The 24,869-nt window shown below is 31.5% G+C and overlaps 4 protein-coding genes across 7 annotated transcripts; 3 read left to right on the top strand and 1 right to left on the bottom strand.

Annotated features, from left to right (window-relative positions):
* Window positions 1–2,144: 2,144 nt before the first annotated feature.
* On the top strand, window positions 2,145–2,453 carry LOC113867567 (cyclin-dependent protein kinase inhibitor SMR6). Its single transcript, XM_027502959.1, has one exon. The coding sequence runs from the start codon at window positions 2,145–2,147 to the stop codon at window positions 2,451–2,453; it is 309 nt and encodes a 102-aa protein (XP_027358760.1).
* A 7,371-nt stretch (window positions 2,454–9,824) lies between these two features.
* On the top strand, window positions 9,825–12,388 carry LOC113867821 (sirohydrochlorin ferrochelatase, chloroplastic). Of its 2 annotated transcripts, none has more exons than XM_027503310.1 (6): window positions 9,825–10,004; window positions 10,122–10,309; window positions 10,422–10,483; window positions 10,854–10,964; window positions 11,074–11,166; window positions 12,021–12,388. In XM_027503310.1, the coding sequence occupies exons 1-6, from the start codon at window positions 9,955–9,957 to the stop codon at window positions 12,120–12,122; spliced, it is 606 nt and encodes a 201-aa protein (XP_027359111.1). In that variant the 5' UTR covers window positions 9,825–9,954; the 3' UTR covers window positions 12,123–12,388. The 2 variants fall into 2 exon arrangements, with proteins under 2 accessions (XP_027359111.1, XP_027359112.1); XM_027503311.1 differs by having other exon boundaries at window positions 9,844–10,004; window positions 10,854–10,968; window positions 12,021–12,342.
* A 904-nt stretch (window positions 12,389–13,292) lies between these two features.
* Window positions 13,293–16,670, top strand: LOC113867887. Of its 3 annotated transcripts, XM_027503393.1 has the most exons (7): window positions 13,293–13,426; window positions 13,523–13,654; window positions 14,316–14,390; window positions 14,518–14,744; window positions 15,275–15,322; window positions 16,186–16,362; window positions 16,446–16,670. In XM_027503393.1, the coding sequence occupies exons 1-7, from the start codon at window positions 13,324–13,326 to the stop codon at window positions 16,473–16,475; spliced, it is 792 nt and encodes a 263-aa protein (XP_027359194.1). In that variant the 5' UTR covers window positions 13,293–13,323; the 3' UTR covers window positions 16,476–16,670. The 3 variants fall into 3 exon arrangements, with proteins under 3 accessions (XP_027359194.1, XP_027359195.1, XP_027359193.1); XM_027503394.1 differs by having other exon boundaries at window positions 13,293–13,423; window positions 16,186–16,670; XM_027503392.1 differs by having other exon boundaries at window positions 13,293–13,423; window positions 14,295–14,390; window positions 16,186–16,670.
* Window positions 16,671–18,057: 1,387 nt separating this feature from the next.
* Window positions 18,058–20,932, bottom strand: LOC113867566 (cysteine-rich receptor-like protein kinase 42). Its single transcript, XM_027502958.1, has 6 exons — window positions 20,338–20,932; window positions 19,815–19,928; window positions 19,356–19,703; window positions 18,945–19,179; window positions 18,548–18,692; window positions 18,058–18,432 (listed from the first exon to the last, which is right to left on the bottom strand). Exons 1-6 carry the CDS (start codon window positions 20,930–20,932, stop codon window positions 18,058–18,060), a joined length of 1,812 nt encoding a protein of 603 aa, XP_027358759.1.
* Between the last annotated feature and the right edge of the window lie 3,937 nt (window positions 20,933–24,869).

Raw genomic sequence — 24,869 nt, 5'->3', positions numbered from 1 at the left:
TTATTTCCTGATTAAGATAAAATTATACTATATTATGACATGTACTCTAATAAATTGAAATCACTTAAAAATAAAAATTAATAAAAAATAATATTTTTATTTGTTTAATTCATTCAGAATTATATTTTAATAATTTATTTAAAAAAAAATATTAAATATAATATTTTTTTATTACAGTAAAGAGATTAATTAAGCCCTATATTTATTTTTTGGTTGAAATTCAGTGAGCTGTTTTTATTGTTACGTGCTGTATATATTTTTATATATCAATAAAAAATGATAAAAAAAAAGAAAAAACAAATAATTATTTTTAAACAAATAACTGCTTTCATTTCTTTCTCTTTTATATTACGAAAGAAATATATACATAAAAGAGTTTTATAAATTTTAGATTAATTTATTAAAAAAATATATTCAATAACAATATTTAGATAGGATATTTTAATCAATTTTATCAACTTTAATTATTGTGTTTAAATCTACATAAAATAAATTTTCATAAAAATAAACATTTATTATTATATCAGAGTATAATAAATATTTTTGTAATAAAAAAAATATTGTTTGTAGATATCTAAACTCTATCATAAAGTTTGAAATTAATAAATTGTAAAAATTTTATTAAAATTCTTAACTTGTGCAAAATTGTACTTATCAAAAAAATAATTAATAAGTTTTTAATTAAATTTGACATCATTTAATAATACCAATGTATTGAACCATATTAAATTATGTGATTTTTATTAAAAAAATTATATATAAGTGTATATTATGTACACTTTTGTACATGTTAATAAATAAGTAAATATATATTATCAAATGAATAATAATTAATATAATTTTAAATTTATATGTAAATAAATAAAAATAGAAGCAATATATTATTTGAGATAGTATAACCATTGCAATTTGTAATAACATAATGTATTAAAATAATGTGTCAAGTACTAAATAATTTTGTTATGATTTAAATTAACAAGGAAAGCAAATGAGAACATAAGCTAGTGTAAACATGTTAATGATTTTCTGAATAAAAAAACTCAGCTAAAATTACTTTATCCACTCTCATTTGATATTTTTCAGAACCTAATCATTTGACTATATATAAAATTGTTTGTTGGTTTGTTGCCTCTATTGGTAATCATGAATTCTTTAGACACACTGTTTTATTTTGTTAAAATTCTCAACATATAGAAGATAATTATCATACTTGTCATGCCTCCTGCTAAAAAAATGGTTTACTTTGTTGCTTAAACTCTTGTTTATCAGGGTTTAGTATTAATACAGAAATTAATAGTAAACATTTTGTAAAGGAGTAAAAATAATTAATAGTATTTAATTTATGTTTACCATATTGCAAAACTTATAAAACATAATAAGATGTGTTGCTTTGAATTGAGTGATTGAATATCATAGTTGGTGGGCACGTGCATGTGTAATTCATTGAGTGATGAATGTATATTCTACAGTTAATTAAAGGAAAGGGACCCACTTTGGGTATGAAGTTTTCACACAGATACGTTATCAGCTGCGGAAACGACGTCGCACGGCCTTCCTTCCCTCCTGACCCTGTCACGCCGGTCATCGTGCCCAGACTGTCTGCCCCAACACCACTCCCTAGAAATTTATTTTATTTAATTAAAATACCTGAAAATAGAAGGCTAAAACTGGAATTTCACTCAAAAACTAAAGGCGGGAAAAAGAGCCGTTGCTGCCCAAACCAATGAAATTTTGGCGCCAAAATGCACCTTCAGCCCCCCATTTGGGCTGCCCGTAAAATCCCGGGCTCTCCTTTCTCTCTCTCTATTTTTTCTTGGAAAATTGCTTTCAATTTTCCCACGGAAACTCAAACTCAAAACTCCTTTTATTCTCTCCCTTTGTTGCTTCCTCCATTCAAAGTTCAAACCTTTCACTCTTCTCTCTCTTTCTCTCTACCAAACAACCTAAGACAAAACCCTTTTCTCTTATTCCTTCTTCTTCCTCTGATTCCTTAGCATCCATTTTTCCCTCCTCATTTGTTCTGATTCCCACCCAAAATTCCCTCTTTTCATACCCTTTTCATATTCTAACTCACACCCACTTTTCCTTTCGGTTGTTTGAATCAACCCATAATCGAAAGCTGAAACCTTTCATACGCTGATTTGATGGGGTTTTCAAAGAAGACGCAGATGGAGAGTGGCTTGGATTCGGATTCTAAGAAATGGGTAATTGCGGGCATCGCGGTTCGGTCTCTGAAGCCCATAAACACGAAGCACCTTAGTGATGATGAAGAAGAAGCTTGTTCAACGACGCCCACTGCGAAAGAGGCTCGGATACCTGAGAAGTTGCCGTGCCCGCCGGCGCCGAGGAAGCGGCGACCGTCGAGGTGTAACAACTTGGGTGGTGTTAGAGAGTTCTTCACACCTCCTGATTTGGAAACCGTGTTCAAGTGCCATGTTGAAAAAGCTAAATGATTTGAGCTTATTCTACTAACAAACAAGGTTTTAGAAAAATGGGAGGTTTGAGTTTGAGGGGTTCTCTTCTGGTTTTCTATGTACTTGTATTTTCCTCTCAAATGCTGATTATTTGTTCCTCTCTCTCTCCTCTTATCTAGGTGATGAAACAAGAACTTGTGTATAAAGGAGGAAAAAAATTTGATATTTAGAAGTTAGAAAGCTAGTCTTTTGCTTTGTTTTTGTTTATTTTGATTTTGATTAGAGGCTATGTAGTTTTTTCAGTTCTGTTTTTGGTTAATGAGAAGCTTTAAATATTTTGCTTATTTTTTTAACCATATTGACTATTTAAGGGCTTCTAATAGTATTTCAGCGTGGAGATAGAGTGAGAGTTGAGCCATGGCCAAAGTGTTTGTTCTGGGTTTCTGGTGCTTGCTATGTGCAGTGTTAACTTGCACTTCTGTGTTGTGAGGAGCGATTCCATTCTTGTGCAAATCTTTACTTTTGAAGAGTGTCTTCTGTGCAGCTTTTGTTTCTGTTTTTGACCTAGGTTGGTTCTATTTATGTTAATTAAATCTGTTGTGCTGCTGGACTCCTAATTGTTAGGTTGCTTTGTTTTTATTTCTCCTGTGTATTCCTTCTAGTACTTCTGGTACTCTAGGTTGTAATAACATTGTTTTTGCTGATAAAAAAAATGTTAGGTTAACTTGGTATGTTTAGACCAAAAGGGATTAATCTTACAACCTTAATATTTTCATGCCCCAATTTATTTTACTTAACCATTAACACTCACATACATGGCTAAGGAAGTTCATGTTTTGTTTTTTGACAGCTAAAAGTTTCTTCCAGAGTTAGTTAACAAATTTTGATTTTGATGAAATTGTGCATCCCCATTCCTCTGACTATGCGTACTATTGTAACATGCCGTGCCCTACCCCTCTATTCTTCAGAAGCTTTTTCTGATTTATTCTTTCTTTGCGTCACAAATTATCCTTCTCTCCTTCAACATACTGCCAGATATCTCGAGAAACGAGTGATGTAATTTCTTCTAGCAAAAATTCTTTCAGGCTTTTTAAAGTTATTTTAAACACTAATTAACCCAGATACATAAATATTAAGTGTATAAATTTAGTAACAATTACGTCTTCAAAATATTCTTTTAAAGTTATCTAAACTAAAATGTTTGATTAATATCATTTTTACACAAAATAAACAAATCTTTTCATTGAAAAATGTCAAGGGTTTTGCTTTTTCAATGTTAAAATTGCAACTTCTTACCTTTTTCCTACTACTTCTAGGGGCTCTTAACTTTTTTTTTTTTTTTCTCCACTAAGCCCCATACACAAAGTCACAGATACAAGCGTGTATTGTACACGGGTCAAAATGTCTCGCTATTTAGCCAAAAGCTGCCTTAAACATAGTAAAAGAAAATCTTTTTAATGGCCAAGATATGTTGCACAAATTGATTGACTGACAAATCAATCTCTTCCAACCTTATTAGGCCCATGTTGATGTTCCTTTTACATTTATGCCACTCTTCCTTTAATCTTCTTCCATGCCCCCACACACCTTTGCTTAGCCTTGCGTGCCACGGCTAAGGTCAAGTCCCTCATAATAGTCCTCAGATTATTAAAAGAGAAAAATACTTAAGGGTAGTGCATTAGAATCCTATGTGATTGTTACTGTTTCAAAATAAATGGTTTAAGCATTGCAATTAATGCCATTGACGTTTGTATATATATATATTTAGTGATTGATCTTAGGTACGATTAGATTTGTGTGGATAAGATTTTTGTGCATGTTATTATCATGTACCAGAATCTCAAATAGTTTAAGGAGTAGACAGGATACGGTTCGCATGACCAAGGGATTTGTTTAAAAGGTGATGATGATAGAGTTTACCTAATCTGAGGTTCTCCTTGGTATTGTATAATAAGAAAGGTTTCTAGGGATTAGGATCCTTTTAAGAAAGCACACAGTAAAGTTGTAGTAAATGTTAAGGTCTTATTACTTTGTCACATTGTGGTCATTTTAGAATTGGATATGCAATGGTGTTTCTACCATGATGGCCTAAATGGGCACCACATGAGGCAGTTTCTTGATGCTTTCTTAGAAAATTTTATCTTTGATGTTACTTTTGACTTTGCCTCTTGCTTCCTTCCGGGAAGCAACTCATTGTCTAATGAAATTTTTGTTTTTGTTATTTATTTATGAGATTACATTCTTAGTAACACGCCAAATTAGTTAGCATGACTATAATATTAAACCTTGTTATAACTTTACAAAATAAATATGTTTGCTAACTGTCAAAATCATTTACCTTAATTTAAATTCCAATTAAGTCTACAAAATAGCTAGCGCCCCACAACTATAATGTGAGCTTTTACTACTTCACTTAAAAGGATAGACAAACCAACATTCTTTGATTCTTTCCCTATGAAAAACAATAATAATTTTCAACTCTTCTTTTATCATGGGTTTGATCTTGTTTTATGAATATTATTTTTGCAATATTAGATTGACAAATAAGAACCATTCGTCAACCATTGGCAACAAATTGATTGATTAGCACATGCACGTACGTTCACATGCTAAGATACTAGTGATTTTCATGAGAGAAATTAGAAAGGAACATTTTTGTAGCTTTCGATTTCGCTTTTCCTAATTGGAAGTAACCAATCAGTCCTTTTCATCAAAGAAACAACTCCTGAAGTATAATGTCCATCGTTGATTGAATTTTGTTTTTGCAGTTCCGGAGAAGTGAGTTAGTGGTTGTCAATATTGTAAAAGTTCTTAACTAGTTCTTGGAGCTATACGACCTTGAGCTAAATATTCTTTTGTGGGGGACCCAAAATATATCCAAAGACAAAAAATAAAATAGAAATTTAAAGCACATGTACACTGTTGTTGAATAAAATCTTATTCCCAACACGTAATCTAACCTTTGCATTACTTTACTATTGGCACAAATGGACATGTGTTGGTACATGACATGTTTATGAGATGAGATTTACCATTCATTCTTATATATTGTACTTATGTTATTCTAATCTCAATTACTTGTGTTTTTTGCTCTAGGAATTCGGCTTCATGGAAGTTTAGCTTGGTGCACATATAGAGAATGAGTTATCGCCAGCTGATATATATTGACCAATTAAATATTCTAAATAGTTAATTTAAGGTTTAAAAGTATTTTATATTTGAAAACAATTTTAAATATAAATTTATGAAAACTGATATATATAAAATAAATATAGTTTGTAAGTCTTACACCTTGAATATTTTTCTATTAACCAATAAGCTAGTTTATCTTACTTTAATATTTTGTTTGATGAATCAGAATAGGATAAGAAAAACTTATCTGGTCACTTTATTTTATTTTGTTCGTTAGTCATAAATTATTGTAAAGAGGGTGCTACATTGAGAAAAGAGAAAGATATGATAGACATCTTCACTTTATTTTCACCCTTATCCTTATATTATGCAATCACAATATTTTCATATATATATATATATATATATATATATATATGAATATCACACACTAGATAAAAGAAAATTTTGTCTTATTTGTATTATTTATTTATTTTTAATTATATTCATCTTTATTTTATTTTAGTCATTAAACGAACCTTGAATTTTATACATATATAACTTGTTTTTCCTGGTTAGAAATTAATGTGATTTTTCACGTATCCGAAGGGGCCCAAGGCATGTGAAGGATTAAGATGAATTTTATATATTTCGAACACCATGCATATCTATAATGAATAATTAGGTAATAAAATTCAATTTCTTTTTCATATATATATATTTTGAAATAAAGGTAAAAATGATAAATAATTATCAGCAGTAAGCATTCAGATGTTAGACACTATTTCAAGCAACTTTTTAAAAGTTATTTCTTTAAAATTTTAAAACTTTCTTAATTTATTTATTTATATAATAATTCTATTAATTTATCAATCAAATCAATAAATTACAAAATTATGCTATGCATTACCCAATAATATCTTTTATGTTTACGACCTTCATCACTGCCATTTTGGGTGTTAATTTGTAATACGATTCTTTTTATTAAATTGCTAAGAACCACACAGTACTATTAACAAAATGAAACAGGAAATTGTTTGCTGGCACAGGCCTCTTGTTTCCATCAAGTGCATATATACACTGTCTAACATCTTTTTAACAATCATCTTAATACTTTATAAAAATATTAAATAAAAACATAAAAAACTTTTAATGATATATTAAAACGTTAAAAATTTTAATACTTTTTATTTGTCAATTTAATGATAGTTAAGAGAGTATTATATAAAAAAGATTTAGAATTATTCTTCCATGAAACATCTCTCCTCCATCAAATTAATTTGAATAATCGATTATGATGATTGTTAGTTGGCTGCAAGGTTTAATGACTAATAATTTCTTTACAGGGTAATTTGACCTCAAAAAATAGAGATATATATTACTTACACAATAATTTATGGAGAGAAAAAAAGCTCAGAACAAGTAACTGTTGCAAAACTCTGCATTGTTTTTCTCCCGCTCCTTTTTGCGTGGCTTCTCTTGTTGGCATTTCTCGAGTAGATGACTACCGGTAGCAGAGGGAGTTCATTGTGCTCAGTAGCAGACAGCGATGCTGACACATGCTCATGTCATTCAAGGCCATTTATAAATTTTATAAAAAAACCAGTTCTTGGGATATACCTATATTTTCAAAGACAAGAAAAAAAAAAAAAGTAAATCACGTGAGATAAAAAATAAAAATCACATAAATTATGCATGACTCATGACCCAATTAATGGTTTGTGATTATACAAGATAATTTTTGAATAATAGAGATGAAGAAATTAAGAAATGGTGGCATTTGTAAATTACCTTTTCCATACACATGACTTACCGGAGTCCATGATGCAGTGGCAGTATTTACTTATGAGGAATATGATGTCAACAAGAGAGATGTGAATGGTATGGGTGAAATTAATGTGCAAGTACAGAGCCCTGAAGAGTTTTGACACATAGTGGAGTCACTGATTAGCATTTAGCAGTATGCCAGGATTCTCAGCCCCAATCTAGTAGCATATGCAATGACGTGACTTGTCACCTCGGATTGTAGCCTGGTCCTCTCTCTACTCTCTAGTCTATGCCACAACAATTAATCAAGTACTTGGAATTATCAATTATGCTATGCTCTATTACAATTTCGCTTAATGTAAATCAAATTATATACCATGAATTGATTGAATAATTGCTCTACCAATATGCAACTCACAGACATTCCACGCACCTTAAATTGAACCTTAGGACACATAAAGATCGAACAAGGTTACATCACCCAAAGCATCAAAAAGGGGTGCTTAGTTTGGGGAAGGGGGTATCCATGCTTGTCTTTTAGTAATTGTTGTTATTCAAACACCCATTTAGTTTAATCCATTTATTTTTCTTCGGGGATGAATTTTGAATCAAAACAAAAGGGAAAAAGGATAGTATAATGGAATATGGTACTATATAACATATAATTGGTGGCAAGTTGAATTTGTATGGCGAAATATAAAGAAAAGAAGTAAAAGGAAGGGTGTAAAGGTGGACATAATTGGGAGGGTGAGAGTATTAACTGTTAAGTATTAATTGGAGGAGGGAATGGAAAGAGATAAATAGGCAAAGAAGGAGGAATCCAATGTATGAAAGAAAGGAAGGAGTAGAGACACGTACACATGGGTCTCTGAGGAATCCTAAGCATATGAAAGATTCTAAATTTGGAACCCAATAGAGAATAGTGAATGGTGCTTCTTAATACACACACACACACACACTCTTCTCTCTGTCTCTCTCTCTCTCTTAAATTTGACTAATTTTTATTTTCTTTTGTAGCTTATTTTGGGTGTGACGCGGTTTGAGCCTCTTTCAGTCACATCCTGGTACCCCCTCTGCCCGAACTGCCCGTGAGATTGGAAAAATTTTGGAACCAAAGTCGGTTGGCGCCAAAACTGCGAAGACAGACACAAACAATGTTTGTAGCCCGCATTTTGCGGGCTGTGGCGGCTGTTCTGTCCCCACAGAAACAAAACTGGCCATGGGGTGGCATCTGAATTGACTTAATTGCCCTTTTCCCTCTCCTTTGGACCCCACTTTCTTCATAGCTTCACCATCAATGTTATGGGCCAACACCTCTTACACCGTCACTCCAAACTTTTATTTTATTTTATATTGTTCATTTTCCTTTCATATCCCTCTTATTTTTATTTTTTTCCTTCAGATTATCATCTTTATTTGACATAAAATGCAAGCAAAGGAGGAAATAAGTGGAGATGACGAGTGAAAAATGGTATTTGTGGGACAAGCAAAGAAGCATTTAATAAGTAAGAAAGAATTGTAAGCATTAATGTAAATTTGATGAGGGTGAGGCAGAAACACAGAGAGCAATGATAGTATATAATGACACTATAAGTGATTCTTGTGAAGTGCCTTTGTCCCTCACACTTTGTTTTTTCATTTTTGTCCATTAGACACATTGCTTCACATATGCGACAAACCCTCTCTCACTTAATGGGCTTCGTTGTGTGTTTGCTACTCCAGAGAATACTCTTTATTTTAATAAAAAAAAAACGATAACAATTGTGTTAATAATACTGGTTAAAGAATAAATAAGATACAAATGTACTTACTTCTATAATTTTTAATATATCTTAATATAAATTTTCATAATAATAGTTAAGAAGACTTTTTAAGACATATATAACTTTTATTGCATTTTTTGGGAGTCATTGGTTGCTACTTGAGACCATTGTTTAGCTTTTGTACATAACATTCTCTTTTGTGGAATGTAATATATTCTTGAATTCCCCTTTGACGAAATGGAGATTTGTATTGGGCCTAACATGATTCATTTCCAAAGGATTGTTGGGCTTCATTCCAAAATTGCTTGATCAAGAAGAGTTTTATTGTCCAACTCTTGAAAATGAAACTGTATATATGACTAAGAACCACCTCAAGCGTGTCATTGTCTAGGTTTGCACTAAATTTGTTATAGCTATTTTTTTTCTTCTGAAATAATGTCGTAAAACACTGAAATATAGTTTCTAATAATGAAAATTTATTAAAAATGATACAAATGCATAATTTCATTTAACGTTACACAAACTATAATAAAAAATTAATTTAAATAATTGACAATATTTTTATTACACTATTATCTAATTATAAATCACCACAGCATTAATAATCTCTATTTGTTCATAATAACTACTTTAAAAATTAACTGTACAACAATTTTTAATTAAAATAAAGAAATATAGGTTTATTTAATGTTACACAAGTGGTTTGTATAATTTAATATTTCAATTTATTTTTCAGTTTACAATATTAAAAATTTCCATTACCTTTCGCATACCAAAAGAAGAAAATTCCATTATCTTTCGTCTTCTCAGAGGGATTCTGCTTCTCTTTCACCGTCGCCGGTGGAGTCTCCGTCGGGGCACACACCATCGCGCTTCCCATGTGTTGACTTTGGTCAACGATGCTGATGAAGTCTCTCTCACTTCATTCCCATGCCTTCCCAATCCAAAGGTTCTTGCCCTTCCTGCTTTCAATTTGATTCCCCCAATACCCTTTTTCTTTTTCATTGCATACTTCATCTCAAAATCTTCTTTTTCTTCTTCTTTTTTCCACTCGTTGCTGTTACAGTGTTTCTGCAAGTGAAATTGGTACAAACCCGAGATGGGTACCCTTCAAGTCCTCAAATTTGAGCAGGTTTTTGTGTCTGAGCACCCAAAACGGTGGCTTTAGAGGCAACTCTGGTGAGGTTGGTCGTGGAGATGGAGTCATAATTGTGGATCATGGGTCACGTCGTAAAGAGTCCAATCTCATGCTTAGTAAGTTAAATTATGCTTAATTATTGTTTTTTTAATGAGTTTTTTGAAATCTGTTATGTACTTGGGGATGCTTTAATTTCATGTCTAAAAGTTGTCTTCTTTTGATTCTCAGATGAATTTGTGGAAATGTTTAAGAATAAAACCGGGTACGAGATTGTGGAGCCTGCTCATATGGTAATATTTGAATTCTGTTGAGTTTTTCCTTCATGTTAAGTTAACAAAGACAACATGAAAATATATAGAATGTGAATGATAGTAGATAGATATTTGAGCTGCTATTGTTAGGATTCTTAGCATTTTCCCTGAATTGTTTGGCATGTATAATAAAACATGATTTGTCTTCATGAGGAAATAGAGTTAAGCTTCTTACCCTTTTTTACATATTTTGATCTGGAAGCTAGATTTGGCTTGTAGTGATAACAATAGCACTAGCACAATTTTCTTTGTTCATTTAGCCACCTTTTTCACTTTTCACTTCATAACACCATTGTAGCCATAGACCAAAATTCTTGGTGCTTCATATAATTATGTTATACATTTTCAGGAATTAGCAGAACCATCAATAAGAGACGCTTTCCAATCTTGCGTTCAACAAGGTGCAAACCGCATTATTGTCAGTCCCTTTTTTCTTTCTCCTGGAAGGCATTGGAGTCAGGTAGGTCTGCAAAAGAACTTTGACTTGTCTATGAATTGTCAATATGATTCTTTGACTTGATGAAGATTGAAAGTAGGTGAAAATTTTAAACTCCCACTATATTCTGCAGGATATTCCATCTTTGAGTGCAGAGGCAGCAAAGGAGCACCCTGGTGTGTCATATATTGTAACTGCACCCCTTGGACTGCATGAGCTTCTTGTGGTATGAAATCTTTTACATTTGTTCTATTAAATACTAAGTATACCGAGTTGAACTTGTAAAGCACTCACTAAGTTGTTCTGGTTCTATCTTTCAAGTTTGATTGTATTTTTTGTCATGGCCAACAGCTTGATTTGACTTAATGTCGTGTCAAAAAAGTTTTTATTTAAAATTACCTTTTATGAATGATGAATCAATTGGAGTGTATTTAATGATTTGAAGGTTCTCTCTTTAGTAGCCTTGATTTGATCATAGCATGGCATGAATTCAAATCCCTTTGGTGTTACAATACTGCTTCAAGGTGACTTTAAGCTATGCCAAGAGTGCTTTAGGAATCATGGCTTGTTTGCTTCAGGAATGAAGCTTGGTGGACTGCCTCAACCAAGGGATAGCCCATGACTATGTGCCTTTTGGCAAATTTCAAATCTAAGGACGTAACTGACCATACCGATTGAATAATGATTTCCCAACTAAATCTGTCAATTTTTACTTTGCTTCTCATTTTTTACTATGTTTCTTCCAGGGGTGCTGTTTATTGAAGTAAAACTCTAATTTTGTTTGCCAAAATATCACTAAAAGCAGTTAAAAGGCTGATTGGTTTCAAGAAATGTTTCTTTTTTCATTATGTTTCCTATTTTCTAAGATTTGTTCATGAAATGCCGAAAATAAATTTTATTTTCTGGTTTGTTTTCCTTACAAATCTTAGAAAACAAAAGTAAAATGAAGACAATGTGATAGTTTTGTAATTAAAAGTGAAAACAGAAAACATTTCTAAAAACTAAACAGGCCCTAAGGAATTGCACCTAAGTTTTTCCCTTATACATGTCATTTTGAATTTGAACAATCTTTTGCTTCAGGATGTCGTGAATGATAGGATCAATCATTGCGTAAAGCATGTAGCTGGAGATGCTGACGAGTGTTCAGTTTGTGCTGGGACTGGAAAATGCAGGCTCTACTAATTTGTGAAACTAAATTGATTTGATTGCTGTTTCTACAAAGGTAGATGAGGTTGAAAGTCAAGAGAATCTGTAAATTCAGTTGGAAATGTAGTGAAACATTGAGTTGAAGTAGTAGATTTGGAGTGTCCAATGTAGCCAATGACACATGAAATTGATTGTTCAATGAGTGCTCATGCATCTTCTCGTCTGTGAGCATTATGTTCTTATCCACTATACAATGCATCCCTAATGTGTGGTCAAGTTGAATTTGTTTATTGAAATGGTTTGATCAATTAATGTTCTTTTGCAGCTACCTTAATTTTTTTTTATCAAAAATTAAATCAAGAGAAATAATCATATAAAAGTAGGGAGTACTATTTTAAGGAAAAGAATATGTATCCTAGGAGGAATAAAAAATTCCTTTAACTTGATACCCTTGTTTGGTCCTTCATGACTTCTATGATTAGAGCTGCTTTTATATTTTCTTCCTCCAAATCATCAAGAAACTACCCATCTTTCTCTATATTTATTTGTTTACGAGATTTGAGCAAGAAAATAAATAAATAAAGAATCCACCTTACCTCCTAGATATTGCAAAAGGACATTCGTATTAACTATACACACTTAGTGGGATACGTTAATAACACCTTCACGTTTTTTTTATTTTTTATAATTCTTTTAATCAATATTTAAAGGTAATTGTTAGCATTTTTTAAGAAATAAATACAATATATTATTAACCTCGAAGTTGAGAAATTGCGGGAACATGATTTGTGAATGATTAAATTATAAAAGGACGATTACTAATTATTTTCTGATTATTATGATTAAACTTACTAATAAAAAAACCTTATTTTCTGCTCACAGCCTTCCTATACCATCGTTCTTGAGGTAGCAAATGTGATACCTAATTACTAATTTAGCATTCTTTAATGTGGTCTTTTAATTTTTAATTATGAAGATTGTATCTTTATCTGAAGTAATTTTGTTCAATTTCTGAATATCTATATTATAGGTACCAATTCAATAATAATAGTATTCTTTTTTTAATATTTATACGCGTGATTAGTATTAAGATTTTTAATTTCAAATTTGGATTTTGCATCATTTTATTTTCTTTTTTTAAAAAAAGAGTTAATTTAAATGTAAACTGTAAATAAAGGAGGGTATGTAAAATGGTGCTCCATGAGCAAAGAGAGGAAGAAGAAAGAAGAGGAAGAAAATGAAGTTAACAAATGTATTTAGATTTGCTACTGTCTCTTCTCACTCTTCTAATTCTTCAATCTTTCGTTTGAACCACTTCACTTCTATTTCCACTGCCAGTACCACTCTTCCCTTTCTTCTTCGTCTAATTTCACTTTCTGCGCTTTCGATTTCACTTTCTTCGTTTCTTATCATTTTGTTTTGAATTTTTTATTCAGATTACGACAAATTGAAATTCGCTTCCGTAAGAACCCTACTGAAAGTGAAGAACCTCAAACTCTCACTCTCCCAACGCGCCTTCATTTTTCAATCCCTCGCCGCCAACTACCTCCGTAATTTCCGTTTTTCTGGTAAATTTAACTGTTTCTGTTACTTTATTTTTCTTATGCTGTTGCCCCATTCATCAGTTCAATTTCTTCATGAAGATACACTGTTTCTCTATGTTCCACTTCTCAAGCTTTTGAGATACACTGTTTGGGTGAATCGTTTTATTTTAATTTAAACTGATTTTTTTCAATGTGAATATTTTGTTGATGAAAACGTAGGGTTGATTGTATATAAGTTTTGGTTTCATAAGTTCCTTCTACTAGAAATTGATAAGATAATATTAAATATGGTTTATTAGTTTTTGCTAGAAGTTCTTAAGTTTCTAGAGAGAGGCAATGTTGAATAGAAATTGTACCATACAAAACTAGTCCTTGTTTGTATCCTTTATCTAGAAATGAAGTTTTCTATGCTTATCAGGGTTATTTTTGTATCATTTCATTTCGGCTGTGGCAGGGTTTTTACTTTAGGCTAACATATGTGATGGTTTTGATTCCATGAGTTTCTTTTGTGTGGCAACGAAGCACGGTGCGTGAATTGAATGGTGATCAACTAAGAGTCATTTTGTAAGAATTTGAAGTGATACACAAAAGAAATATGCTAGTCTTGAAAGTTGGCACATTCCTTTGATTATTTGTCAATGTTATCAATTTTTATGTTAAATAGGGTTGTTGGTGCATATTCCAGGCAGTTACATGTGCAGTGGAAGCATTTTAGGGGTGTCAATTGCTTCTGCGCCAATTATATCTCATGCCATGGATGGTGAGCTGCATATCTGATTAGTAATATGTACTTAAAGTATTTCTGTTTATTTTCTAAGTAACTGTCCTCCCTACCCTTTTTCCCATTTTTCTTTCAATAACCAGCGTTTTTTATTTGCAACAAGTAGCTGGGGATGCATTGGTGGATGATCATGACTCGCAGTACCTTTCAGAGGAGGAAGAAAATGTGCACTGCTTGTGGAAATTGGCTAGGAAATTTTGGCTGCCTGTTTTTTTCTTTCTCACAGTGTTGACAAACTTGGATGACCCAATTGCAATATTATTCATTAAACTTACCTTATTCCTCATCAGCACCAAGCCCAATCCTTTCTCTGTCTATATTTTTGTCGATCAGGTCAGATGTCACATTAATAGTTTGAGAAAGCGTAGAACACAATATACCTGAATATCTCTGTCAGAAATTTTCTGACCTCCTTAAGATTTTTCTACTTGGTTTTTCTCAATAGCACTTGAGTTTTATTTGACGAAGACCCAATTTGGATAAGTTTTTAGATAAGTACTTATAAGAAAAAAAAAATCAATATGAAAAATGAATGAAATTCCTCTCGTAAGTTAAAAATAACTTATACATATCAAATTTTAGAAAAGTTAAATGAAAATTAAAAAAAAAAAATAGAAAAACATAAGTTGATTTTAACTCATAGGAGGAGTTTGATTCATTTTACTACTTAATTTTTGACTCCTACAAGTATTTATTGAGGAGTTTATTCAAACTGGGTAAAAGTAAATTTTATAAGAATCTTTGTGACCTTATTCTTTACCTAATGTCTCTTATATTTTGAATATTTTTTTAGAACATTGAATAGTGTTTATGTGATTTTATTTTACTTGACAACGTTTTGATTTATATTTCTTATATTGCAGTTGTGCCAACAATATATGCACCAAGAAACTGGATTTCTTAAAGTAAAGGTAGGTGCATGACCATCCCTTATATTTGATCAAGTTTTTAGTATGGAAATCTAATAAACTATTTCAGTTTTTTCACTAATATTACTTGTATATCTAATATCATTTTATGATAAAGTTACGGAATGATTGAATTTTCTTTGACATTCCTGTAAAACTGAATTATATACTGTTTAGGCATTTGGTTCCTCTAAAGTGAGAAGTTGTAAAAGTGTATCTACCGTTGATATAAAGTGAGTTAAGTTTATGAGCAACTTTAATTCATGTGAATGGTAGATACGCATTTACTTTCTCACTTTAGAAAAGCTAATGCAATTGTTTATACCAGCGTTGTTATTTATCTGTGGTCTTCTGAAAGCAAATTGGGGAAACTATACTTCACCTTCATCACATAAGTATTTCAGCAAACTAACTGGGCATGTTCAACGATACTATACTATGTTGTTATTTGTTGCTTGAGGTCATCCACTCGCACTCGGTTCTGTATCTGTTTTCCTTGTTACCCTTACATTATCCAATATTGACAATATTTGATAATTTGCCAAATTTCTTTGCTTATTTATTTACTATTATATGATTTCCGTTTCAAAAGTATATTACCAGTATAGATTTTATTTAGCGGCATAAAAAAGGAATATGATATATTCCCAGTATAGTTTGCATGTTAAGCATCAATAATGTATATTAATATTAGATTTTCTGCATCGGTAGAACAAATATCATAACTGTGAATTTGTAATGTGTATATTAACATCAAAACACAGGACATATAACATCTTACTCATGCACTGAATACTGATCTCGACTTGGAACACTTTTGCTTGGTGACTTTTGCATCTGACATCTGGTGATTCTTTTATCTACAGTCATTATACGCCAGCAAAGTTGAAGTACAGGACTATAAGCTTCTTTGCTTGGCTGCAGTTGAAGTAAAAGGTCAAAAGTTTACTTTGGTTGGAATTCTTGGTACTTGGTGGACTCTGCCACATTTATCATCTTGGGAAGCATTCTCTTTTGTTAGAAAAAGACTTGAAAGTATCTTGGTGAGATCAACATAGCAAGGTAGTCTGCTAATTTAAACTTAGCAGTCCTTCTGTGTTGAACTGAAGTACTTCTCATTTTAAAGGATTTCCCTTTCCCAAGTCTTCTATTGTGATCAACAAGTTAATCATTCAGGGGTTGTGGAATATGGCGATCCTCTGTTGGCTTTGTCCCCTTTGTAGCTTTATTAAAATCACGTTATACATTGAAGAAGAAAAAATGGGGCTGCTAGAGTGGATGAATGATGAATTAGACAGGACTGGTTATTTCTTCTAATTAAATTGGCCTACCAAAGATACTGACACTTTTTTTTCCCTTAATTTTGTTTTTCTCTTTCAATGCATGCTTCGCTTAGTGAAAAAAAAGTATTAACCGTATATAATTAAAATGAATTTATATTTTTTACAGTTGAAGAATTTAATGACATCTTGTTTATCGTTGTGCATAATCTTAAAGTGAGTTAAGTGTAACTCAGTGTTTACAGAGCATTTGTTTAGAATTTAACAATAAAAATAAAATAAAAAATTAAGTTTATGGGGTACAAAATATTTAATTTAGTAGTAATATTTATTCTTTAATAACAAAACCCTCTGAAGACATTATTAGTATAAGTTTTTTTAGAAAGACGACGCACATGCTTGTTGAGATTACTTTTGAAGAAATAATGATTTCTTCTGAAATTGACAAAAGTAAATTAGTATTTCTTCAAAATAAGTTGAATTAAAAATGCAAGTATTAGTCACAGTGATCGACCAAACTAGCATTTTAGAAAATGAAAACGTACCTACACTTGACCACTCGAGTGCAAAAATGGTCTAAAGGTTAAGAGTAGTGTTTTGTTGTGGGTGTGTTGGTTGGTTTTTGAAGGATACAGAATAGCATTGGCCCTATAAGCAAGTACAACTTCTGGTTTTTTCCTCCCAAACCTTTTACGTGTCTGATGAAATATTGGTCCAAATTAATTAAGATTTTTTGTGTTTGGTTTGATTTTAATTTTGAATTGTTTTAAGCAACTCGAACTAATTCACTTTGACCAATTTCGACCTGCTGTTCCGTCAAGGTGGTTAGACCGTGCTTATGTCAAATTGTCATAACTCATAATAAGTGAGCAGAACCAAGCCTTACATGCCAAACTACACATTTGACTTATACTATCAACAAGTAACGCACAAGCTGCTGCATCAGAAATGAGAATTAGCAGTTGTTCAAATCGAGTTGCTCGACATCATTGTCATTTTGAAAATCAGATACTGCAGCCATATCCTGTTTCACTTCAATACCAGAATAATAATGGTATCCAACCCACATTTATTATTAGAGACAAGTGGGGCTTGGAGGGAATCAAAATGTTGCATGCACGACATGTTTCTAGTACAATAATGTTATTAATCATAACATTTCCTTTTATTAATATAACTATGTCATCTTTAATATAATTAGTAAATTTGGGAAGTAAAACTCGTCTTTAATATTTATAATACTAGTCATGATGCATGGATAAGGATATAGGACCAGTAATTAAGCATTAACTTCTAGTTTTGAATCTGAATTCTAACAAGCTTTTACATGCCGAATATAAATATAAAACTAGTTAAACTATATACTTAATGTGCAGCCTCTCTGTCATTAATTTTACTTGTTTACCCTATCATTTTTTTGTGTGTGTGGGGCTCTCAAAACCTTGGAATTATTGGGAATCAAGCTTCCTCAATTGTTTCGTCACTTCTTGATTGCCTAACTAAGCTGCGTGTACTAGACTCTGAGGAGCTGTAGGACATGCCAATCTTCTTAAATGCATTTGATGAAGTACTGTTTGTGCTAAAACCTAATGAAGCTGTTTGATCTACCAATCCAGAGTTCAAAAATGGAGGCTGTTTTGGTATAGGGACATTCAAATTTGAATTACTTAACATGCAAACAACTTGAGCCATGGATGGCCTCAGTGAAGCAGAAGCTTGTGTGCACAGTAATCCAATTTGAAACACCCTTGATGCTTCTTCTGCAGGAACATCATGTCCCAAGCAAGGATCAACAGCTTCAGCCAATCTGTTTGATTGGTAAAGTCTCCATACCTGATGCCAAAAGGACAATATTCTACATTGGTAATCATAAATATGAATCCATTAGCTTTAAAGAACATGAATGAGGCTTATCCTAAGTTTCATGCCAATTAGGCACTAGTCTTACCGTATTCAAAAGGGAACCAGAATCCTCACGGAAGACATTATTCTTCATGCCACTTACAATCTCCAGAACAAGTACTCCAAAACTAAAAACATCAGCTTTATCTGTGAGTTGTCCTCGAATAAGATACTCAGGAGCCATGTAACCTCTGCTCCAAGAAATGAAAAAGCTAGTGTCATTTAAAACCATGAAACTTGTTAAAGAAATAAACAAAAACTAGACAAATTTTAATTACCAGCTCAAGGTTATGTCTTGGATGGTTTCTTTATACCCACCGGGGGGGGGGGGGTTGTTAAACTTAATGCTATGGACTTGGAGAAATGAATCAAAACTTCGATTTTTTCACCTAACACTGCCACTTTCTTTTTATTGATATCATGTGCTAAAATCAATGACTTACAGTGTTCCAGCAATTCCAGTGCTTAGATGCGTTTTATCAGCATCAAAACACCGGGCAAGGCCAAAATCTGCAATTTTAGGGATGAGGTTCGCATCCAGAAGAACATTGCTGCTTTTGATGTCTCTATGGATGATTCTTACTTCAGAACCTTCATGAAGATATGCAAGTCCTTCTGCAGTTCCAAGAATTATGTCAAACCGCTGCTCCCATTTTAGAATCTTTGTTTTGTTCTTCTCTGCAAAGCAGATTAATGTGTCACTTCCTATAAACTACATATAAGCATTTGACCTGTCTTGTACCCTTCATCCATAGTTTACATATTGGCTCGTTGATTTTATGAAATTAAGAAATTAGCTGGAAAAATAGTACAATCTTTTCATTTGGAGTTACTATGAGAGAAGGGGAACTTACCAAAAATGAATTGATCTAAGCTCTTGTTAGGTAAGTACTCATACACAATGAGGCTCTCAGGGCCTTCAATACTACAACCGAATAGTTTGACAAGGTTCTTGTGTTCTATTCTACTAATCAAATTCACTTCATTGAAGAATTCATCCACCAATTCCCTATTATTGAAAACCAATCTCTTTACAGCAACATCTTTCCCATTTGGGAGAGTCCCCTTGAATACAGAACCAGCTCCTCCTTGGCCTATTTTTCTTGAAGTGCTGAAATAATCCGTGGCCTTCTCAAGAGTTTCATATTTGTAATACAAGCTAGAATTCTTTAAGGATGTGGGAATCTGAACAAAATTGTTTTCTGAGTGACTCAGGAGAAAAAGAAATACATCAGAACAAATTAACTAATAATAATTTGAAAATATATCTTATTGGCATGACAAATTGACAATAATATTTTTCAGAATATTACTTTTTCTCCTGTTTGATAATTTTGTGAAGGCTACATAAGAGGCAGCAAGAGAGAGCACAACAACTGCAGTCAAAACTAACACCGCTGCTATGATGGTTTGTTTCCTTGAAGACACTGAAAAATGAAAACATAGGTAAGTACATTAACATATACATTATGACTAACATGAATCTGCTTGGTTGATGAGAAAATGACAGAAATGAAAAAGAACAATTTATTTCTCACACAGCACCACCCATGAACTAAAATCTAGGAATCTAATCAAGAAAAAGTTTAGCCACCAACTAACCTCCTAAGAGTTTTAGCAGTGTAGGAAAGTTGAAAATAATTTTAATCACAACGATAGAATAATAAATTCATCTCTATCTTCTTTTCATCTCCATTTATCATACATTCTATAAACAGCAAAAGGAATTTGAAAGTGTATAGTTGAAAAAAATAATGAAAACTCCCATTTAGACTTCAGTTTTCAGCCAGGAAGACAAGTAAAAAAATTTCAAACTAGAGGGAGTAACACTCTTACCATCTCCTTCACCTGCTTCACCTCCTTGATTGTAGAACTTAACAGTGGAATATCTCAAATAACACCCAGAATTCAAGGCCCTCCCTTCCTTCTTTGGCAAGCACCCTCTGACCTCATTTCCAGCTTTCTTTAAGCATTCTCTACACCCTTTTTTCCCAACAGTTTTCCAACACTCTGCCAAGGCATAAGCACCCTCACCTTCTCCAACAGCAAATCCTCCTCCCTCAGTCACTGCCACCCTCACCACATTGTCAACCACCTTGCCAACACTCTCAACAAGCTTCAACCTTTCAGCTTCACTAACCACAGAACCATACTGGGAGGTGCAGTTCACAGTGTCCCTTAAAGGGTCAGTGTCTTCTGAGTAGAAACTGTAGTTGTCATAGCGAAGGAAACAACCATCAAGGTAAATGCGTGCAGCCACTGAAGGGATGCATCGAGGGAGCTTTGTGCGTAAGGCAGCAAAGCAAAGAAGGCAATCAATGTGTGAAAGGTCTTGAAAGCATTGTGCCAAACCATATATGGGAATAGTTGACATGTTCTCAAAGTGAGTGCCCCACTTGTGGTTAGTGACAACTTCTGAAAGCCTTTCCATTTCTTTAGTGAAACTTGGGAGGTAGTTTTCATTTGATGGTGCTTTGTGTGTGCCACAGTAGCGCCCCACTTCTGTGATTCTTGGATCAGATAGTGCTGAGTGGAAGAAAAACAAGAGGGTGGTGATTGTTAAGGTAACAACATATGATGGATTGTTGTTATCATGAGAACCATGTTTGCAATCCATGCTTATTATGCTGTCTGTAAGTTTACTCTTTCTGCTCTGCAAGAAAGAGTTTTATGAATCTCTTGTTGTATTAAGGTTTTGGGTGGAAAATGGTGATGACAGAATGAGAGGGAAAGGAGACCGAGAGAGAGTGAGTGTGGTTGGCACCTTGGACTTTTCATTCTTCTTGCTGCTATCATGCCGTGGACTAGGATGTTATGCTACAATCTCATCTTGTTTAAGAAGGAAAAAAATTTTAAGGTCACATCATCACTTTTGAAAAATAATCACTGTTTGGAATAATTAAAGTTTAAACCAACTACATAAAAGATTCACTGTTAAGATATGTTTAGTAGTGATTTGTAATAATTTGGTACAGTCATATCAACTATGCCGTAATTTCAGTATAGGACATGAAAAAAAGAAGAAGATTTTATTAGCTCTTTACTCTGATATTCATCTACTTTATATGTCCAATTTTTCAAGATATAGATTTGATTTTCTGATGAACTTACTTTTCTAGAAAAACATGAAGTTTGGTTGGAGAAATGCCCCGTAATGTTGATTACTATCTAATTCAAACATACTGATAATCTTCATTCATTATAATTTAGATCAATCCTTTTTGGTAATGACTAATTTAATTTTTCTTCTTCCATGTGCTAATATATAGCGATGTTTATTGGAAAAAAAAAAAATTGGGTTAGAACAATAGAGTCAACATCATTTGAATTGTACTTTTATGGACCGTGTTAATGCTTTCTAGAAGGGATGAACCATGAATGGACACAAATAAAAGTTAAAAGAATCAATATATATATATAGTAAATGAACTTTATATTTCGGCACAAATTAAAAGTTTAGATTACAAAATTTATTTAATATTGTTTACCTGAAAATTGACCTTACATAAACAAATGCTTCTATGTAGAATGTAAAAAGAATTTTTAGTGGACTTGGAAGCATAGCTTAGTCATAGACGGCATGCTTGACTTATATTAAAATTAAAAATAAAAATGAAAAACATTGAAGTTGAGGATAACAAAAGGTCTAGTTATTGTGCAATATACAACTTAATTACACACACATGCTCGTATATACGTATGCAGTTAATTAATTGTTAATGAGGAATATAATTTCATAAAAATAAATATTGAAAAATAACTTAACTAAAATTTATTTTTCATGACTAAAATGTTGTGTATATATAAAAAAAGCGGCACTATACAGTATGAAAAAGGGTAAAACAAAAATTGTAGAAAACACATGTACGTGTTTAACAGGTTAAGTAATTAAGTTTAAAAAAAGAGATAAGTTATTATTAAGTAATAATTTTTTACTTTTGAAAAGCCAATTAAATTAATTAAAGAAAATAACGAGAATGTGTACAAGAAATAGTGAAGCCCAAAACTAGTAAAATGAATGTGGGTACCATATAGACCCAATTAAGCTCCAACACACAACACATTCAAACCAAAGTTCAAGCCAACTATTTTTCCTCAAAGGCCAATAAATAATGCTCTTTCAGAGTTCCTATGCACTATAAATGTCACCAACATCTGCATTATTAACACAAAACAGCTCCAGAGATTGGTACTATCAATTACTGAATATCCAAAGCATTGCATGGGATTTAAATGCCACCAAATACGAGAGAAACATAATCCTTTCTTTCTGGCCCTTAAACACACTCTTAATTACATCATTTAATAATTATTTATTAGATAATTTTATCTTAAAACAAAAAATTAGATTAATTTTTTATCCTAAATCATGTAGGTAAAAGTTTAGATTAATTTAAAATTAACTATTGATACATCATTTATACACATAAAAAATAATATATATATATATATATATATATATATATATATAAAATACATGAAAGTAAATTTTTTGAATTGTATTTTTATAGTTATTTAGTTTTAATACAAAGTCAATATACTTGTTTTTTATATGTGCCTTATGACACAAATAAGAAATAAATAAATAGTAATTTTATTAAAAATTATTATTTAACACTATCAATACAATGATTTTTGTAATATTCTGTAATTTCTGATAAAAATTCATTATGTCCTAAATATAAATTAAAAAAACTACAACTTGTATAAAATAATATAACTTACTATTTCAATTAAAAAAATTACATTGTAATTTTGGGTTCAAATTAATTTTTGTTTGTTTGACCCATCCAGAGTTTTCTGAATCAGATTCGAATTAAATCAATTTATTTAAATGCAAAATATAGATTTAAGTCATGCTTAAGTCTCTATTTTAAAATCTAAATAAAAAGTTTATTTTTTAATTTAACCTAATAAAACCCAATCTGTGTCCGTATACGTACTAAGTAGCACGTTTTGCCGACCCTTAACATGCAACTTTGAGTAGTAATACAGAAAGAGAATTTCTGCCATAGCGACCCTTTGGATATTGAAGTGAAATAAAAACAAATGAAATGGAAAAAAATGAACTAAATATAAAACAACATATTCTACTTAAATGATTAATAATATATATTTTTAAATCAAGAAAGTCAATTATAAAAAGCTTTGTATTTGACTTTAATTGGCACTACCGAGTTTTGATTAGCATATATGAATAATTGATTTGACCGTAGAAAGAGTGAAGGTCATCATGCTCGTTTTGCAGGAGTAAAGATTTGATTACTAATGTTTAAGTGATTAATTCAGAGTTGTCATTCGTAGTTTTCAACCTGTAATAATTAATCTCAGTGCTATTTAGACTTTTTCATGCGAAGATCCTAGTAATAGTAACACTTACCTACTGTATACAAAATTACAAATTATTTAGTCATTAAATTGATGACCTTTAAGAAAAGAAAAGAGAAACTGGTCATGAAAGATTGTTATGACTTCATTTTACCTACATTTCAAAAAACAACTTGCACATTTACTTGAAAAAGAGAACCAAAAACTATTCAACTAAAAGTTTTTCCTTTTTTAGAAACAAATTTGTGAACAATGAAATTGGGACCACAAAAGTTGCTCCTTTTAGTTTTGCGATGTATTTTTAAGATGTATATATATATATATATATATATTATTGGACAAAAAAAGAGAGATGTATATATATTGAAAATATGAATAAAATAAGAGATGAAAATAATTGTATATATAATTTTTTAATACTCAAATAAGATAATGCTAACTAGTATTATTATAACATTGATTAAGGAATTACAAGTAAAAAAATTATTAAAGAATATTATCAATGCACCTCTCTTGATTTCATTTCAATGTGATTTTTAATGAAAAATGTTTACTTTAAATTCTTTAACTAATGTCTTTAAGACACTTATTAACTAGACCCTTCAAATAATGAAGTATAATTACAAACATAGTACTAATTAATTAAAGAAAAACAACTAAAATTATATAGTTCATTTAAAATAATGATACTGATTACTGAACAAGAAAAATTAATATAAAAACTTCACATATGTCTTATTCTTAAACAGTTTTATTATATTTGAGGATTATTACCAAAATAATATAATTTTAAACAAGTATGATAAACTATGAATTATTTATCATACGAAGTCATTGACTCGAACCATGATGAATTAGAAAGATTAATATTTCTAATTTACTGTGGAGAATTCGTGCACTTAGAAGATTTAAGAGTCATTCCCTATTTCAAAATGAAGTAGCCTAAGTCAATATAGTTTTCTATTTTTATGTAGAAACCTGAAAATCTTCATAACATGAACTTACTAACTCAAATTAAGTGGTTTTAGTGGCTATAGAAA

This window comes from Abrus precatorius, unplaced genomic scaffold, assembly GCF_003935025.1.
Source record: "Abrus precatorius isolate BTA unplaced genomic scaffold, Abrus_2018 Scaffold5, whole genome shotgun sequence".
Lineage (NCBI taxonomy): Eukaryota > Viridiplantae > Streptophyta > Magnoliopsida > Fabales > Fabaceae > Abrus > Abrus precatorius.
Note: the sequence above shows the minus strand (reverse complement) of the source record. Positions and strands in the feature narration are given on the sequence as shown.

Excerpts from the sequence above, each read along its gene's own strand:
- LOC113867567 (XM_027502959.1), top strand. The coding sequence starts at position 2,145 with ATGGGGTTTTCAAAGAAGACGCAGATGGAGAGTGGCTTGGATTCGGAT.
- LOC113867821 (XM_027503310.1), top strand. The coding sequence starts at position 9,955 with ATGCTGATGAAGTCTCTCTCACTTCATTCCCATGCCTTCCCAATCCAA. Across the intron at positions 10,005-10,121 it reads CATGCCTTCCCAATCCAAAG|TGTTTCTGCAAGTGAAATTG; the intron begins GTTCTTGCCCTT and ends TTGCTGTTACAG. Across the intron at positions 10,310-10,421 it reads AGAGTCCAATCTCATGCTTA|ATGAATTTGTGGAAATGTTT; the intron begins GTAAGTTAAATT and ends TTTGATTCTCAG.
- LOC113867887 (XM_027503392.1), top strand. The coding sequence starts at position 13,324 with ATGAAGTTAACAAATGTATTTAGATTTGCTACTGTCTCTTCTCACTCT. Across the intron at positions 13,424-13,522 it reads CACTTCTATTTCCACTGCCA|ATTACGACAAATTGAAATTC; the intron begins GTACCACTCTTC and ends TTTTTTATTCAG. Across the intron at positions 13,655-14,294 it reads CCGTAATTTCCGTTTTTCTG|GGTTGTTGGTGCATATTCCA; the intron begins GTAAATTTAACT and ends TATGTTAAATAG.
- LOC113867566 (XM_027502958.1), bottom strand. The coding sequence starts at position 20,932 with ATGGAAAGGCTTTCAGAAGTTGTCACTAACCACAAGTGGGGCACTCAC. Across the intron at positions 19,929-20,337 it reads TGAAGCAGGTGAAGGAGATG|TGTCTTCAAGGAAACAAACC; the intron begins GTAAGAGTGTTA and ends TTCATTTTTCAG. Across the intron at positions 18,433-18,547 it reads CTGGTTCCCTTTTGAATACG|GTATGGAGACTTTACCAATC; the intron begins GTAAGACTAGTG and ends TTTTGGCATCAG.